This window comes from Papio anubis, chromosome 9 (assembly GCF_008728515.1).
Source record: "Papio anubis isolate 15944 chromosome 9, Panubis1.0, whole genome shotgun sequence".
NCBI lineage: Eukaryota > Metazoa > Chordata > Mammalia > Primates > Cercopithecidae > Papio > Papio anubis.
The window spans coordinates 117,992,306-118,011,070 of NC_044984.1; the positions used below are offsets into that span (position 1 = coordinate 117,992,306).

General features: G+C 44.0%; 1 protein-coding gene across 2 annotated transcripts; it reads left to right on the forward strand.

The window, feature by feature from the left end:
• Nucleotides 1-1,867: 1,867 nt before the first annotated feature.
• TMED2 (transmembrane p24 trafficking protein 2) lies at nucleotides 1,868-15,908 on the forward strand. Of its 2 annotated transcripts, XM_009181974.3 has the most exons (5): nucleotides 1,883-2,163; nucleotides 4,164-4,356; nucleotides 5,030-5,050; nucleotides 7,721-7,828; nucleotides 14,377-15,908. In XM_009181974.3, exons 1-5 carry the CDS (start codon nucleotides 1,984-1,986, stop codon nucleotides 14,499-14,501), a joined length of 627 nt encoding a protein of 208 aa, XP_009180238.1. In that variant the 5' UTR covers nucleotides 1,883-1,983; the 3' UTR covers nucleotides 14,502-15,908. The 2 variants fall into 2 exon arrangements, with proteins under 2 accessions (XP_003907394.1, XP_009180238.1); XM_003907345.5 differs by lacking the exon at nucleotides 5,030-5,050 and having other exon boundaries at nucleotides 1,868-2,163.
• The last annotated feature ends 2,857 nt before the right edge of the window (nucleotides 15,909-18,765 follow it).

The window sequence follows — 18,765 nt, forward strand, 5'->3', positions numbered from 1 at the left end:
AGGGGCTAGTATTTGGCAGAAGGATGTCTAGGAACATTTTAGAGGTAAGAGGTGACATTTGGGTTCTGAGGGATGAGTAGGAGAATGCCAGGGTACAAAGGATGAAAAGACCGATCCAGCAGCTGGTAAGGGCTAAGGGGCATGGAGAAGCAGCAAGACTTTGAGGAAGTGGTAGAATTCTAACTTTGGAAAATCTGAACAAGGTTAATTTTTTGTGCGTGGTTAAGATATTACATACATACAGTAAAATAAAATGCAATAGTTGCCGGGAGCAGTGGCTCACACCTATAATTCCAGCACTTTGGGAGGCCGAGGCAGGTGGATCATCTGAAGGTCAGGAGTTCGAGACCGGCCTGACCAACATGGTGAAAACCCGTCTCTACTAAAAATACAAAAATTAGCTGGCTGTGGTGGCGGGCGCCCCTAATCCCAGCTACTTGGGAGGCTAAGGGAGGAGAATATCTTGAACCCAGGAGGCGGAGGTTGCAGTGAGCTGAGATCATGCCATTGCACTCCAGCCTGCGTGACAAGAATGAAAATCTGTCTCAAAATAAAATAAAATAAAGTAAAAATGTAATAGTCTAATCGATTTTTTTTTAAAAAAGTAGACATTCACGTATCTACCAGGTAGGTAAAGATACTACAGATTCCAGCAACCCGGGAGGATCCCTTGGTGCCCCTTTCAGGTCTGTATGAGCCTCCACTGCTCCCCAGTCCCCGGGAAGGAGAAGGGGTGGGAGAGGCAACATGAAACCTAAAAACCAGTGGGGTTCGCACCGGTAATCCCACAGCTATTGGGCTGGCGGAGGCCTCAAGGAGGATAACTTGCCCAGGAGTTGGAGGCTGCAGTGAGCTATGATCGCGCCACTGCACTCCAGTCTGGGCGACAGATCAAGACCCCGTCTCTAAGCAAACAAACAAATAAACAGCCATGGGTTCTGGCGCGGTAGCTCACTCCTGTAATCTCAGCACTTTGGGAGGTCGAGCAGGGCGGATCACTTGAGGTCAGGAGTTCCAGACCAGCCTGGCCAACATGGAGAAACTCCATCTCTACTAAAAAATAAAAAAAAAAAAAATTGGCCGGTCGCGGTGGCTCGCACCTATAATTCCAGCACTTTGGGAGACCCAGGTGGGCGGATCACGAGGTCAGGACACCAAGACCAGCCTGACCAACATGGTGAAACCCCGTCTCTACTAAAAATACAAAAATTAGCCGGGCGTGGTGGTGGGCGCCTGTAATCCCAGCTACTCAGGAGGCTGAGGCAGGAGAATCACTTGAACCCGGGAGGTGGAGGTTGCAGTGAGCCGAGAACGCGCCACTGCACTCCAGCCTGCCCGGGCGACAGAACGAGACTCCGTCTCAAAAAACAAACAAACAAAAAACACAAAAATTAACCAAGCGTGGTGGCTCACGCCTGTAATTCCAGCTACTCGGGAGGCTGAGGCAAGAGACTCTCTTGAACCCGGGAGACGGAAGTTGCAGTGAGCCGAGATCGCGTCACTGGACTCCAGCCTGGGCGACAGAGCGAGAACTCCGTCTCAGAAACGAAACGAAACAGAAGAAAAAAACCTTAGTTTCAGCCCGCACATTCCCTCAACTCCTATTGCTGCCTGCAAATCTTTCGCCATCGTCCTGGACAATCCTAAGAGGGCACTGCAGAGGCTTCTGGACACTGTCGTTTTCCTGAGAAGTCCACATGAACTTAGCTTTGACGCGAAAGGACTAGGGAAAAATTTTGGTCCTTCGGAGCCGCCGTCCAGGCTCGGGCCGCTCACAGTCGCTTGTCCCTCGGCGGCTGCCATGCGTCCTTTACGTGGCAGCTGCCGGCGCCCGCCAATCCGCTGCGCCCGCATCAGCCCCCACTAGTGGCGCAGGCGGAAGGGGCGGAGCTTAGGCGGCGGTGGCTGAGAAGGCAGCGGGGCGGCGGCGGTGGCGGCTCTGGAGGCCGCAGTCCGGGTCCTGGCTTCGGCCTCAGCCCCACCATGGTGACGCTTGCTGAACTGCTGGTGCTCCTGGCCGCTCTCCTGGCCACGGTCTCGGGCTATTTCGTTAGCATCGACGCGCATGCTGAGGAGTGCTTCTTTGAGCGGGTCACCTCGGGCACCAAAATGGGCCTCATCTTCGAGGTGGCGGAGGGCGGCTTCCTGGACATCGACGTGGAGGTGCGGGCGAGATGCCCGCGGCCGAGGCTTGGTCGCGTGGCCGCTCGGGGATTGGTGGCACGTGGGGCCGGCGCGGGGCCTGCTTGGGGAGCGGGCTTAGAAGTCGCTGTCCGAGTCCTGGAGAAGCCCAGGCCGCCACCCCCCCGCCCCGCCCCGGCCACGGCGACCTCCTAACGGCCCCTTTTCCCGCGACTTGCCCAGATTCCGGGATTCCCTGGGGGCTCCTTCGGCATGCTTGGTTGCTTTGGTTTCTCTCCTTGAACGACGGGTTCCTGTTGGAACCTCTCGCCGAGCTTTGTGAATCAGGCGCCGCGTGTCAGCCCGGGCCCCATAGGCGCTTCTCAGTCGCTGTTAGCTTGTGGCGGGTCTCGATCCAATTAGCACCTGCTTTCCTTCGTGTTACGGATTAATGCTGGAACATGGCACGGAAACTTTTCCAAAAAATAGATTTAAATCGATTGAGGATTAAAAAGCTATTGAATGCTAGGCATACTTTCGCGTCGTGTTTATTTTTCATAGAAACAACCTTAAGGTTCTACTCTTAGACAAATATCCAGCTACCTCGTTTAGTCTCCTCTGCCTAAGAGAGACGGGGAGTTGGATCATGCGTTTTAGGAGTAAGCAGTGCAGTGAAGTGTCAGGAGAAAACAGGAAATTAAGAAACCAGCAGTCCCTAAATCTGCACCCATGTTTTGTAAACCAAAAGAATGAGGTGTCGCTAATTTTTATTTTAATTCATCAGCTGGCATGACTAATTGAGTCTAAAAAGTTTCTATTTGACAGTGTACTCAGTAGGGCTGGGCACAAGTTACACAATACAAGTGAAATCCAAAAATAAGGGGATAACGGAAAGGAGAAACTCTTAGACTTAGCTGGGAATTTAGCGATCAACTATTCCAGTCTCGAAGTTATGCGAGTGACATGGACTTTGAAAGAGCGACTGGCTTGACCACAGCCTAACAACTGATTTGTAGCAGACTGGGATGAGAGTTTGGGTCTTCTCATTTCCAGGCTAGTCCTTTCCCCTAAGCCTTCAGGCATCTCAGATAAAGCAGAATTCCTTCACTGTTCGGCAGTAATCTGGAAAACCTTGAAATTTGATAAAAATTCATTTTGTTTATATTTTAAAAAAACAAACGTTTATTATCTCGTGGTTTCTGTGGCCAGGAATTACGGAGACGCTTAGCTGGGTGGTTCTGGCTTGGAATATCTCATGAGGTTGCAATCAAGACGTCAACCAGGGATGCAGAAATTCTTCATTTTAAAGAGATTTCTTTTTTCTTGAGTTTTACTGTCAGTCACAGTTGCATGTTTGTTGGTGATGCAGAAATTCTTCATTTTAAAGATATTTGTTTTATCTTGAGTTTTGTTGTCACGGTTGCATGTTTGTTGCTGATATTAGGCCAGTTAGAGACCACATTTCAGGTGAGGTTTCTGTCTGAGGGGTTTAGTAAGGATAAATAAGACATAAATGTCAGAACTGAAAGGTGTTTTAGAGAGCCATTAAGTCAACCCTTGTTTTATAAAGTGGGAGAATTGCAGACCAAATGGTTATTATCACTTACCGAAGTGGAGCTAAGTGAAAGTTACATATTCTTGGTGAATTTCTTTTCTTTTTTTTTTGGACAAAGTCTTGCTCTGTTGCTTATGTTGGAGTGCAATGGCGCGATCTTGACTCACTGCAAACTCTGTCTCCCAGGTTCAAGCGGTTCTCCTGCCTCAGCCTCCTGAGTAGCTGGGAATACAGGTGGGCGCCACCACGCCCAACTAATTCTGTATTTTTAGTAGGGACGGAGTTTTACTATGTTGGCCAGGCTGGTCTTGAACTCCTGACCTCAAGTGATCCGCCCGCCTCAGCCTCCCAAAGTACTGGGATTACAGGCGTGAGCCACCATGCCCAGCCATATTCTTGGTGAATTTCTTACTGCCATTAGACATTACTTATAAAGTCTATGACTAAATCTTTTGTGACATTTTATGCATTTCTCTCTTGCCTCCAGATTACAGGACCAGATAACAAAGGAATTTACAAAGGAGACAGAGAATCCAGTGGGAAATACACATTTGCTGCTCACATGGACGGAACATACAAATTTTGTTTTAGTAACCGGATGTCCACCATGACTCCAAAAATAGTAATGTTCACCATTGATATTGGGGAGGCTCCAAAAGGACAAGACATGGAAACAGAAGGTGAGATGAACATTCAGAATATTGATATCACGTTCCAAGAGCTAATTTTAGTTCTATACATTTTTACCCATCTGAGTGGCATTTTAAAAAATTTCTTAACCAAAAACTTTTTGTGAAATATGCTTTTTATTTTTTGCAAGTCTCCTAATTAATAAAAAAGTTTCTTGAGGCTAGTGTTTGTTTTTTTGTTCTTCATTTTTCTTTTATTTATTTTTTTTGAGATGGAGTCTTGCTCTTTTGCCCAGGCTGGAGTGCAATGGCTTGATCTTGGCTCACTGCAACCTCTGCCTCCTGGATTCAAGTGATTCTCCTGCCTCAGCCTCCCAAGTAGTGTCAGGTGTACAGCACCATGCCTGGCTAATTTTTGTATTTTTAGTAGAGACGGGGTTTCACCATGTTGGCCAGGCTGGTCTCAAACTCCTGACTTAAGGTGATCCACCCGCCTCGGCCTCCTGAAGTGCTGGGATTTTTTTGTTCTTTACATTTGTTCTAACAGGTTTTCTTAGTCATTTTGTGCTCTTGTGAGCATGTAGATTCCTCGTGTCTTGGGTTATTTTTTCTGTTTATTTGCGAATCCTGGCATATACTTTATTTGCTCATTTGTATACATGACTAGTTTAGCTAAACTTTTTGTTGGTTCTTTTTGTGTTAAGATATCTTAACTTTTCTTTAGGTGGTGGAGATACCTGGGACGGTATGTGGATTGCTTTTTGACAGCATCCGTGTTTGCTAATGTCTAATTTCTGCTTTCTTTTTTCTAACCTCAGTTTGTTGGCATGAGAGTGTTTTTTCTCTTAAAAAACCCCTACAACTAATTGGATTGATTATTTTTTTGGTGGTTTTTTCTTTGGTTGACAGGAAGTATAGGTTAGGTTATTTTAAACTAATAGCACTGAAAACACTGTTGACATTTTAGTAGTAACATCTTTGTTCTTTAAGAAGAGTGCTAAAGAGTGGAAATTCAATGATAAGGGGACAATAGTCCCAATTAAACATAGCTCATAGCAAATGGTGGCTTTGACTTTGTAGAAAGTATTTTGTAGACTTCCTAACCTGAAGCTTGGTTAGATATGAAATGCAGTTCTAGGAGCCATATGTTGATACAAAGACAAAAGTTCTTTTAGCCGTATGTTGCAGTTAGATTGTTCATTGCCCAGGTTACCAGTAATAAACCCTGATTGGTTCTTGGTGGTTTTGGATAAATTGCTTTCTGGGAGCCAGTACATTTGGTGGTGGGTTTTTTTTTTCCCCACAGTGCATGCCAGAGTTTTTGAAGCTAGTCGTCATTGTTTCACACATTTCATAGTATCCTATTAGCATGGTAACACTTGTCCCAGATATTCAGTATTAGTAGAGTGCTAACGTCATCAAGAAGCTGAGTTGTTTGGTTAGATTTTGAAATCTATAGAGTTTAGAGAGTCCTGCTACTTAGTAATTCCTGTGCTCATTTTTCACGGCCACTTACAGAGTAGGACTTGACTAATTTTCAGGGAGAATGAGGAGTTCTGAAAGGCTTTTTTGGTTTATTTTCTGGAGATTGATCCTACTTAGTTTGAAAATGTTGGTTGATGAATGTGAATATTGAACTTCTTAGATGATTTTTTAACATATATCCAAAATTCTTGCTTTTGCTTGTTAATGTCAATGAATGGCAGCTGTCAAATCAAGCCTTCCTCCAAAGCAGTGGTTCTCAAGTGAGGATGATCTTTTTGCCCCAGGGGATGTTTGGCAATATCTGGAGGCATTTTTTATTGGAAGACGGGGGTAGGTGCTACAGGCATCTAGGGCTGGAGGCCATGGAGGCTGCTAAATACCCTACAGTGCATCAGACAGCGTCCCACAATGTGGAACAGCATTTGGTCCAAAATGGCGACAATGCCACTGCTGAGGAACCCTGCTCTATCGGTTTCATGTGGTGCATGGGGCTTCCAAAGGGAAATTTCGAGTGAGCGACCGTTTGACATTCCAATTCAACCACCTTCAATGGTAGAGGCCCTTGGTTTCTCCTAAGAAACTTGGGATTGTCTTTGAGAATCTGGAATCCCAGAAGAGACCCAGTCTTGGGCAGGGATGAAGAGATCCCCCTTTCCCCCCGGAATGTTTCCTGGTGCTGTTTTTCTCCTGCCTATCTGTTCATTCTTATAACGTGGCACTACCTAAAAGCATATGCTTACTCTTCAGAACAGCACCTTGTGTGTATTTTTGGTTCAAGAGGATACCTGGTTGAAAACTTGTGCCACTAAGGACTTGTCTCTCTACTTACATTGCCTGCTGTTCCCCACTGTAGTGAAATCATTACTTTGTCAAAGAAGAATGTTTGAGTTGGTGTGGATTTTCCTAAGAGCGTTTTGATGTTTTTCTCTGCTCAGCTTCGTAGAGATTAAAAGTCTGTTTTGGTGCTGTTCCTTAATTAATATTAGAGTTACATGACCCTTAGATTTTGTTATTTGTAGGATTATATTTTTAAAATACATGTATTTATTTGTGCTCTTAGTCCCCCTCCTCACTGTTTTACTACTTTTCCATAGTTAATAGTATAGTGAACTTTACGAAACAACATTTCATTAAAAGAAATTTTCTGGGGTTGTTTTCCTTTCCTTAGTAACCATTATATAGTATGTTTCCTACCCTGAAAGAGGTTTCTCTACTGGGAAGGGACTTTTAAAAATGCTTTGAGAATTAAATTGACATGATTCATATCAGTGGTCCAAATTGATGTTTGAACCATTTCAAAAGTAGCTTCTTTTGCAGGCCTTCTCTGAGGATTTTAAAAAGTTATTTTATAAGTATTTTTCAAAAAGAGATTGCCCCAGCCTAGGCAACATAGTGAGACCCTGTCTCTAAAAAATAAAAATAAAATGGTAGTCAGGTGTAGTGATGCACCCCTGTAGTCCCAGCTACTCAGGAGGCTGAGGCCGGGGATTGCTTGAGCCCAGGAATTTGAGGTTACAGTGAGCTATAATTACACCACTGTATTTGAGCCTGGGTGATAGAGTGAGATCCTGTCTTGAAAAAAAAAAAGATGGCTGGACGCAGTGGCTCATGCCTGTAATTCCACTATTTTGGGAGGCTGAGGCAGGTGGATCACCTGAGGTCAGGAGTTCAAGACCAGCCTGACCAACATGGTGAAACCCCGTCTCTACTAAAACTACAAAAATTAGCTGGGTGTGGCAGTGTGCGCCTGTAGTCTGTTATTCTGGAGGCTGAGGCAGGAGAACCGCTTCAACCCGGGAGGCGGAGGTTGCAGTGAGCTGAGGTTGAGTGCAAGTGCACTTCAGCTTGGGCAACAGAACGAGACTCTGTCTCAAAAAAAAAAAAAAAAAAGACATTGACAAATGTGTGTTGTTTTCAAATTATTCTGTAGCTCACCAGAACAAGCTAGAAGAAATGATCAATGAGTTAGCAGTGGCGATGACAGCTGTAAAGCACGAACAGGAATACATGGAAGTCCGGGAGAGGATACACAGAGCCAGTAAGTGAATGCCGTCACTTTGCAGCAGCGTCTGAAAGTGAAGATTGTTTTACTCAACAGCTTGCGTGTATTTTCCTCATTTGGAAACTTCGCAAATTTTGTGTGAAAGCATTGGCTTTAAAAGTGTACCTACACGAGATATTTTTTGAGCATACACGTGTATGGAGCTTTGTAGTTTATTATTGGGACATTCATTCTAAACCAGAAAATGCTATTAAGATTTAGTGCAAGTTTTTAAGAGTTTGGTTTTCTGGCCGGGCGTGGTGGCTTACACCTGTAATCTCAGCACTTTGGGAGGCTGAGGCAGGTGGATCACCTGAGCTTGGGAGTTCGAGACCAGCCTGGCCAACATAGTAAAACCCCGTCTCTACAAAAAATAAAAAAATTAGCTGGCTGTGGTGGCGTACACCTATAGTCCCAGCTACTTGGGAGGCTGAGGCATGAGAATCACTTGAACCCAGGAGGCAGAGGTTGCAGTGAGCTGAGATTGGGCCACTGCACTCCAGCCTGGGCAACAGAGCTAGACTCTGTCTCAGGGGAAAAAAAAAAAAAAAAAGTTCGGGTTTTTAAAAATGCATGGTGAGCTAAGGAATAAGCTAATCGTTTTCTCAGAAGGTAAAAGTGTTGTAAAATGGGTATTGCATTGGTTTTTAATCACATACCTGAAACTTACATGCCAGTGGGATTAATATTAGATGCTGAGATTTAATCTTTTTACTACAATGGAAGGCTTACTATAGTTAGAATAGAAAACACCAAAACATGAGTACAGGCAAGTCACCAGGTGAAGATCAACTTGGGTCCTCAAGTTTGTAAGTTGGGAACTTGGAATGTAATTTTCTGTGGAAACAGTGATGATTGAAATCTTGTGTTAGGTTGCAAAAGTCTGTTTAGAACTGGATAGAGCATTAAACATTAGGCTTTTGCATTTAAAATTAAGAGGTACTATATTGACAGACAGACCAATTCCATTGATTAGGTTCAGAGCCACACCATTGTTCGGTGTTTTCATCCTTCAGGTAGTTCTTGGGGAGATGATAAAAGAGCAAAGTGGCCAGGGGCAGTGGCTCACGCCTGTAATCCCAGCACTTTGGGAGGCTGACGTGGGCGGATCACAAGGTCCAGAGATTGAGACCATCCTGGCCAACATGGTGAAATCCCGTCTCTACTAAAACTACAAAAATTAGCTGGGCGTGGTGGCATGCATCTGTAGTCCCAGCTACTCAGGAGGCTGAGGCAGGAGAATTTGCTTGAACCCGGGAGGCAAAGGTTGCAGTGAGCTGATATAATGCCATTGCACTCCGGCCTGGCGACAGAGCGAGACTCCTTCTCAAAAAAAAAAAAAAAAAAAAAGGAAAAAAGGAGAGCAAGGCGTAGTGATGCACCTCTGTAGTCCCAGCTACTCAGGAGGCTGAGGCGGGGGATTGCTTGGGAGCAAGCTCTTGTCTTAAGGGCAGTGATTCTATGTCAGGAATCTTTGTTCTGAGACTGGGGTAGGGAGTGAAGAGTGACTCAAAGAGATAAGCACAGCTTGAATTTCTTCCAGATGTGGTTTCTGTTTTTCCCACCCTTAAATCTGTTCTTGCTACTTATGGAAACAAATCTTCAGGATCTAGAGCACAGACATCAGGTTGTGTTGGCAGGAAGGTGTGTAAATGTAATAGCCTGGAGAACTCCCCTCATCCCCACTTGTTTTAGGACTGGAGTGGGGCATGTTATGGACCAAGGCTTGTCTACAAACACTCGAACCTCTTGCCTCACAACTTTTTCTCCTTGCTTCCGCTCTTAATCTCACCAGCTGGAATCTTCACTTTTTCCCTCTTACCTTGTTGGGACCCATGTGTTGGTTACCTTGTTCCCAGATGGGGACCAGCCCAGTCTGGAGTTGGAAGGGCACTGAACTAAGTCAGAGGGCAAGTTCCTCTACTTTGCAAGTTTAACTGGTTCAGACCAGATGGCTTTCGAGTTATAGAAGTTCTTGGGAACACAGTGGCCAGAGGAAGCACATGTCTTCCAGTCTTTAGGGGGTCCAACCTTGTTCTCTCACCCATGATTTGAGTGGAGATACTCCTGTATTTGTTTCACAAATAGTGAGCTATGTGTTCTTATTTAGAAGTGTTAGGCTGGGCGCGGTGGCTGAAGCCTGTAATCCCAGCACTTTGGGAGGCCGAGACGGATGGATCACGAGGTTAGGAGATTGAGACCATCCTGGCTAACACGGTGAAACCCCGTCTCTACTAAAAAATACAAAAAAAAAACTAGCAGGGCGAGGTGGTGGGCGCCTGTAGTCCCAGCTACTCGGGAGGCTGAGGCAGGAGAATGGCGTAAACCCGGGAGGCGGAGCTTGCAGTGAGCTGAGATCTGGCCACTGCACTCCAGCCTGGGCGACAGAGCGAGACTCCGTCTCAAAAAAAAATAAAATAAAATAAAAAGTGTTAGCAGTTTCTAGAATTTAATTTATAGGTATTCAGTTTAAATTTACAAAGCAAATGGTTCTCATAATGTTTTGTTTTTCTGAGTCTTCCTATAGGACCTACTCCTCAGCAGTGAACATAATGAGACCCTTTCACTACAGTGTTGTAATAATAACGTGTTGCTTCTAGATCAGGCTAATATATGAGTGGCATGAGGACAGTGTCCCAGGTCACTGCATTCTGATGTTATTGTGCTTCAGTGTGTTCTATTTAAACTTAAAGGTGCATTTTTCTTTGGGAGGTCGAGGTGGGAGGATCACCTGAGGTCAGGAGTTTGAGACCAGCCTGGCCAACATGGTGAAACCCCGTCTCTACTAAAAATACAAAAATTAGGCCGGGCGCAGTGGCTCACGCCTGTAATCCCAGCACTTTGGGAGGCCGAGGCAGGCAAATCACGAGGTCAGTAGTTCGAGACCAGCCTGGCCAAGAGACCAGCCTGGCCAATATGGTAAAACCCCATCTCTACTAAAAATACAAAAATTAGCTGGGCACATGTAATCCCAGGTGCTTGGGAGGCTGAGACAGGAGAATCACTTGAACCCAGAAGTTGCTTAGGCTGGTCTTGAACTCGTGGGCTTGAGTGATCCACCCGCCTCTGCCTTTCAAAGTGTTGGGATTACAGGCATGAGCCACTGTGCCTGGCCTATTTTCTTTTTATCAGACTCTGTTTTTTTTCCTTTTTTTTTTTTTTTTTTTTTTTTTAAGATGGAGTCTTGCTCTGTCGCCCAGGCTGGAGTGCAGTGGTGCGATCTCGGCTCACTGCAATCTCCGCCTCCTGAGTTCAAGCAATTCTCCTGCCTCAGCCTCGTGAGTAGCTGGGACTACAGACGCACGCCACCACCATATTTTGACGTTGTAAATAATTGCATTTTGGATAACTGTGATTTTGAAATAATTCCTTAATTGTTTTAGAAGTCAGTTTTCTGATTCAGCAAAATGGATACTAATATAGGACGTTTCAATGGTGAGGGAGAAAGATGGTTGGGTTAGGTTTTAACCCTAGAATTATGACCTTGGGCAAGTCACCTTTTCTTCTCTGCTCCCTGTATACAAGCAGAATGGACTTGGCTGTACCCAGTAAATCTTTAAGCTCAGCTTATTTTTGTATTTTCAGTAGAGACAGGGTTTCACCACGTTGGCCGGGATGGTTTCGATCTCTTCACCTTGTGATCCACCTGCCTCGGCCTCCCAGAGTGCTGGGATTACAGACGTGAGCCACTGCACCCGGCCCTATTTCCTTTTTAGAGACACAGTGTCTTACTCTGTTGCCCAGCCTGTAGTGCTGTGGTGACAAGATAGCTCACTGCATCCTCAACCTCCTGGGCTCAGGTGATCCTCCCGCCTCAGCCTCCCAAGTAGCTGGAAGTACCTCGGCCTACCAAGTAGCTGGAAGTCCAGGCGTGTGCCACTACACCTGGCTATTTTTTTTTTTTTTTTTGGTATTGTAGAGATTGGGTTTCTCCGTATTGCCCAGGGTTGGCCTCTGACTCCTGAGCTGAAGCAATCCTCTTGGCCTCCCAAAGTGTTGGGATTGTAGTGTAATTGTTTTTAATGTTGGCCATTTGCAGAAAAATAAAATACTACATAGAAATTTTTTTTTGAGATGGAGTCTCGCTCTGTTGCCCAGGCTGGAGTGCAGTGGCACAGTCTTGGCTCACTGTAAGCTCCGCCTCCCAGGTTCATGCCATTCTCCTGCCTCAGCCTCCCAAGTAGGTGGGACTACAGGTGCCCGCCACCATGTCTATTTTTAGTAGAGACGGGGTTTCACAGTGTTATCCAGGATGGTCTCAATCTTCTGACCTCATGATCCGCCCACCTCAACCTCCCAAAGTGCCGGGATTACAGGTATGAGCCACTGTGCCTGGCCTGCATAGTAATTTTTAAAAGCTAAGGCTATAGCATTTGACTGGAGAGTTGGACACAATGGCTTGTGCCTGTAGTCTTAGCTGCTTCAGAGGCTGAGGCAGGAGGATTGCTTGAGGTCAGGAGCTTGAGACCAACCTGGGCAACACGAGACCCTGTTTTTTTAAAAAATAAAATGAATTGGCCAGGCATGGTGGCTCATGCCTATAATCCCAGCATTTTGGGAGGCTGAGGCGGGCAGATCACCTGAGGTTGGGAGTTCGAGACCAGCCTGACTAACATGGAGAAACCACATCATTACTAAAATACAAAATTAGCCGGGTGTGGTGGTGCATGCCTGTAATCCTAGCTACTCGGGAGGCTGAGGCAGGAGAATCGCTTGAACCCAGGAGGTGGAGGTTGCAGTGAGCTGAGATCGCATCATTGCACTCCAGTCTAGGCAACAAGAGTGAAACTCTGTGTCAAAACATAAAACATAAAAAAAAATAATAATAAAATACATTTAAAAATAAAAGGAATTTGGCCAGGCGTAAATAAAAGGAATTTGGCCAGGCGTGGTGGCTTATGCCTATAATCCCAGCACTTTGGGAGGCCGAGGCAGGCGGATCACCAAAGGTTAAGAGTTCAAAACCAACCTGGCCAACATGGTGAAGCCCTATCTCTACTAAAAATACAAAAACTAGCTGGGCGTGGTGTTGAGCACCTGTAATCCCAGCTACTCAGGAGGCTGAGACAGCAGAATCACTTGAACCCAGGAGGCGGAGGTTGCAGTGAGCTGAGATCACGCCACTGCCCTCCAGTCTGGGCGACAGTGAGACTCTGACTCAAAATAAATAAATAAATAAAAATAATTTGATCAGAAACTTGAATGTAACAAATTGAGTATAATAAATAAATATAGAGTAGATGTGTGTTTTACTTTAAGGATCAAATCCTTAGTTTGAGAGCAGGACAGATGAGAATAGTTTGTCTTGTATTTGATGGTCTGGTAGTAACTGTCAGTATTGATCCATATAACTGAGTAACCTCTTCCATTGAGAACAATTGCCAAGTACACAGGTGCTGAACAAATATTTGTCACATATTTGGGGAAAAAGACACTCAGACTGCCCTATTTTGATGTTGTAAATAATTGCATTTTGGATAACGGTGATTTTGAAATAATTTCTTAATTTTTTTAGAAGTCAGTTTTCTGATTCAGCAAAATGGATACTAATATAGGATGTTTCAATGGTGAGGGAGAAAGATGGTTGGATTGGGTTTTAACCCTAGAATTATGACCTTGGGCAAGTCACCTTTTCTTCTCTGCTCCCTGTATACAAGCCAAATGGACTTGGCTGTACCCAGTGAATCTTTAAGGTTTCTTTTAAAAATCTTTGCTTCTACTTTGGGAGGCTGAGGCAGGAGGATCAGTTGAGGCCGGGAGTTCAAGACCAACTTGGGCAACATAGCAAGACCCTTTCTGTACAAAAACAGAAAAAATTAGTCGGATGGACTGGTGCATACCTGTACTCCCAGCTACTCAGGAGGCTGAGGTGGCAGGATTGTTTGAGTCCAGTTCAAGGTTGCAGTGAACTATGATTATGTCATGGCATTCCAGCCTGGGCAACAGAGCAAACAAAAAAATATTTGCTTCTGAGTATGTTGAGTTGCTCAGAGACAAAAGTATTTACAGTATAGGTGACCCATAGGTTACAATGACTTCACTTAGAAATTTTCATCTTTATGATGGTGCAAAAGAAGAAATTCTGATGTGCATTCAGAAGAAACTGAGCATCAAGTACCCATACAACCATTCTGTTTTTTACTTTCGGTGCAGTGTTCACTAACTTGATAAATAAAATATAAAATAATAATAAAATGCAGTTTAACTTATATGAGATATACAACACTTTATTATAAAATAATCTTTGTGTTGTTAGATGTTTTTGCTCAACTGTAGGCTAATGTAAGTGTTCTGATAATGTTTTAGGTAGGCTAGGCTAAGCTATGATGTTTGCTAGGTTAGGTGTATTAAATATATTTTTGACTTAGGTATTTTCAACGTAAGCTGGGTTTGTTGGGATGTAACCCCATCTTAATTTGAGGAACATATATTCTATGAATGGTGTACACAATATTACTTTCACACAGAGTGAAGACTAGAATATGATGCCTATGTTTTTTGGGGGAGAATTGTTAAATTTTGTTTGTTTGTTTTGTCCTCAACAGTCAACGACAACACAAACAGCAGAGTGGTCCTTTGGTCCTTCTTTGAAGCTCTTGTTCTAGTTGCCATGACATTGGGACAGATCTACTACCTGAAGAGATTTTTTGAAGTCCGGAGGGTTGTTTAAAAAGCCTCTTCCTGATGATCCCAACTCAGAATTCACTGTTTACCAAACACCTTGGTCATAATAATGTCATTAGTTTCTCTATTTTTATTTTCTGAACTGTACATTCACAATTTATGTTTCTTTGTGATGAATAGATATTGGGGGAAAAACACCTTTTTAGGAAAATTATAGTGCAAATTTGACAGTTGATTGGCATAATTTCTTGTTTGAATGCTGCCTCCATTATATAGGTCCTTCCAGGAACTCAAACACTGTAAGTGAAATATGGGAGTATAGTTTTTATTACTTCTTTTACTTTTGTTTTCATAATATAATGCAGTTTGTTCAGGAAATCAGCACAAAGCCTGATAGTACTTTACTAAAATGACTGCATTCTTTGGATTCCCTCAGTCTGTGGTTCCAGTCACTACAGATTCATTTTGTTGAGTCCTTATGAGAAACAACAGCATGAATCTTGACGGTTTCTGCCCATCCTAATGGCAGAGCTCTCTGACTTGGGCGTATGCCGCCAGGCTGGGTACTTTCATACTTTGTTTTCTTCTTTTGCTTTAAAAGTACGACTCAGCATACATTTTCCCGCACACATTTTTACATTGTACCTTAGGACTTAATCATCTCCACTTAAATTGATGACACAAGCAGCTAATAACCATTTTTGGGTTTCTGTCTAACTTTCTAATTGTCTGTTAAAGCCAATTCTCTGGGTGTCCCAGTGAGTGGTGGCTCTTTTTCTTTCCACACTGGCACATTCACTTCCCCCACTCTTGGCATGTAGGAAATAAACATTTACATAATTGGAAAAATCCAGATTTCTGATGCCAAAGGGTTAAAGCCTCTTGGATTTCATTGCAGTGATATACAGCCACTATTTTATTTTTGATCAGTGGCCTTTGGGCCACTGTTTAGGGCACTGAACATCAGTGTCAGCATTAGGGTTTGGGTTTTTGTTTTTCTTGGGTCTTTCTTTTTTGGCACATGTGAATCTTGTTTTGTGTAAAATGAAATGACTTTCTCTTGTTCTCTGATGATGGGTTTAAAATTAAAAGAGCATCTGGTTTCGGTATGGGGATGATCCAGGATTATGTTGTGACTGATATATATTAGTTACTTGTACATTTTTTTTTTTTTTGATCTTTGCAAGGGGAAGACTACAAGTAACGAGTTTTATATAATTAATTTAAATTTGTTACAGGTTTTCATGTTCAGGATAAGCAATTTTTCCACCTTGGGTGAGAACACTTGCAACAGTTTATTAATGAGGTGACTTTCACCTTAGGACAACTGTTGCATACCAGTTTTTTTTTTGTGTGTGAAACACTTCAAAATTGACTTAAAATATGTAAATTTAAAATTGGTTGTATCTAATATGCCCCAGGTTCAGTAAATAAACAATTCTTTTTAAAAACAGTCAGTATTCTGTGTTTTATATATTGACAGTTAATTCACATTTTTTACACACCAACTTTCTGTTCTTATTTGACATGAGACATGTCCATGTTTTCTGAGTATTTATGCCTATTATGTCTGTTACTTTTTAATTCTATAAGCTTGAGGATAGTGAACGGTACCAAGTTTTCGTTTCTGCACAGGTTTTCCAGTGAGGCTTCTCTGATGGATCAGTGCTAAAATCTCAAGTATTTTTCTATTTGGGAAAAAAGAAAGGGTTGAATTATTTTCACTCACCCACGTGGTTTATGAATGTGGGAAATAGCTTTAAAGACAGATTAAATGATGTGCCCAAGGCCACAGGTAAGAGAGTGAAAGGTGGAACCAGAGACTAGATCACCACCTGTAGAAACTCCTTCCTCTGTGAAACTAACGGCCTGCTGGTAATAAAAGTAGCTACGATTTATTGAGTACTGTGTAATGTCTTGATCCAGTACTAAGCACTTTAGTTGGTCTGTCTTATTCATGCTTCAAAACTGCCATTACCTTGGGTAAAATCATTTTGGAAGTGAGGAGGAAAACAGGCTTGGAATGGGTCCTAAGGTCAGAAAACTAGTAGGTAGTAGAGCCCAGAAGACACACACAGATACGCAATTTCTCTGTGCCTTTGCTTTCAGAACTGTCTGTGAAATGCCCCCCTTTTCTTTTTTTGGAGACAGGATCTCACTCTATTCCCAGGTTGAAGTGCGTTGGCTTGATCTCTGCTCACTGACCTCAACCCCCCGGGCTCAAGTGATCCTACCACCTCAGCTCTCCAAGTAGCTGGGACTACATCTTTTGTTTTTTAAAAGCAGGGTCTTGCTCTGTTACCTGGACTGGAGTGCAGTGGCACAAACATGGCTCACTGCAGCCTTAACCTCTCAAGTGATCCTCTCATCTGAGCCTCCCGAGTAGTTGGGACCACAGGCATGCACCACCATGCCTAGCTAATTAAAAAATTACTTTCATAGAGACAGAGTCTCCTGTACCTTGCCCAGGCTGGCCTCATTCTCCTGGGCTCAAGTGATCCTCCTGCCTCAGCCTCCCAAAGTGTTGTGATTGCAGACATGAGCCACCATGCCTGGCCGAAGTCCCATTTTATAAAAGTTGTCGAAGAGTTTTGAGAATGTGATGATCATTTCATTGAAAATGTGGCTTTAGGCTGTTGTCTTTTACTTAATTTGAGATGACTGCAGTCTGCATGAGTTGTATTCCCATTTATTGATCCCACAAATATTTGAGTGATTGCTGTGTGCTACAGTGATAGTCCCTGGGATAAAGAAGATAGAGAAAAGACCCCATTAGTGTGGGTTTTACATTTTGGTGGCAGAGATGAACCTAGTAAGGTGTGTGTGTGTGTGTGTAGCAAGAAAGATAATGGTAAATGCTAAGAAGGGAAAATAAATTGAGGGTAGGAGTTTCAGTGATGCGGAAAGGAAGGTAACACTGAGAAGGTGATTTCAAAAGTCCAAGTGGAATGTAAGGGAGTGTAAGGGAAAACTTACCCTTTGTCCTCAGGTTTCTCTAAAAATTCAACTGAAAAAAGGCAGATTAATAGGAGGAAAGTGATGCAAATTTATTTGGTCATGGTTTTGCACAACAAAGGAACCTTCAGAATTAAGACCCAAAGTTACAGGGAAAAATATTCATTTTTATGCTTAGGCTCAACAAAATATGCACAGCTGAGTAGAAATAGGACTGGACAAGAAGGGCATGATCTAATGCTCACAGACTGAGTGGGGAAGCCCAGCAAGGCCTGTCTGGATTCTTTTCGGCCTCTCTGTGCAGCATTCCTTCCTTCTGGGTAGGGGACAGAACCCTTCCTGTAATGGGGTCTTACAACCTACAAGCAAAACAAAAGAGGTCAGAAATTTTTTTTTTTTTTTTTTTTAGAGACATAGTCTCTCGCTGTCGCCCCGGCTGGAGTGCAGTGGCGCCATCTTGGCTCACTGCAGCCTCCGCCTCCTGGGTTCAAGCAATTCTCCTGCCTCAGCCTCCCAAGTAACTGGGACTACAGGTGCACGCCGCCAAATCCGGCTAATTTTTTTGGTATTTTTAGTAGAGACGGGGTTTCACCGTGTTGCCCAGGCTGGTCTCGAACTCGAGCTCAGGCAATCCGCCCACCTCGGCCTCTGAAAGTGCTAGGATTACAGGCGTGAGCCACTGCGTCTGGCCCTGGTTTTTTTTTTTTTTTTTTTTTGAAACAGTTTCACTCTGTCGCCCAGGCTAGAATGCAGTGGTGCGATCTAGGCTCACTGCAGCCTCCACCTCTCAGGTTCACGCCATTCTCCTGCCTCAGCCTCCCGAGTAGCTGGGACTACAGGCGCCCGCCACCTCGCCCGGCTAATTTTTTGTATTTTTTAGTAGAGACAGGGTTTCACCGTGTTAGCCAGGATGGTCTCGATCTCCTGACCTTGTGATCCGCCCGTCTCGGCCTCCCAAAGTGCTGGGATTACAGGCTTGAGCCACCGCGCCCGGCCATAATTTTTTTGTATTTTTAATAGAGACGGGATTTCACCACTTTGGCCAGGCTGGTCTTAAACTCCTGACCTTAGGTGATCTACCTGCCTCGGACTCCCAAACTGCTGGGATTACAGGCGTGAGCCACGCGCCCAGCCCAGGTAATTTCTTTTTTTCTTTTCTTTTCTTTTTTTTGAGACTGAGTCTCACTCTGTCGCCCAGGCTGGAGTGCAGTGGCGCAACCTCCACCTCCCTGGTTCAAGCGATTCTTCTTCTGCTTCAGGCTCCCGAGTAGCTGGGACTTACAGGTATGCGCCACCACGCCCGGCTAATTTTTGTATTTTTAGTAGAGACGGGGTTTCACCATATTGGCCAGGCT

Excerpts from the sequence above, each read along its gene's own strand:
- TMED2 (XM_009181974.3), top strand. The coding sequence starts at position 1,984 with ATGGTGACGCTTGCTGAACTGCTGGTGCTCCTGGCCGCTCTCCTGGCC. Across the intron at positions 2,164-4,163 it reads TCCTGGACATCGACGTGGAG|ATTACAGGACCAGATAACAA; the intron begins GTGCGGGCGAGA and ends TCTTGCCTCCAG. Across the intron at positions 5,051-7,720 it reads TGGTGGAGATACCTGGGACG|CTCACCAGAACAAGCTAGAA; the intron begins GTATGTGGATTG and ends ATTATTCTGTAG.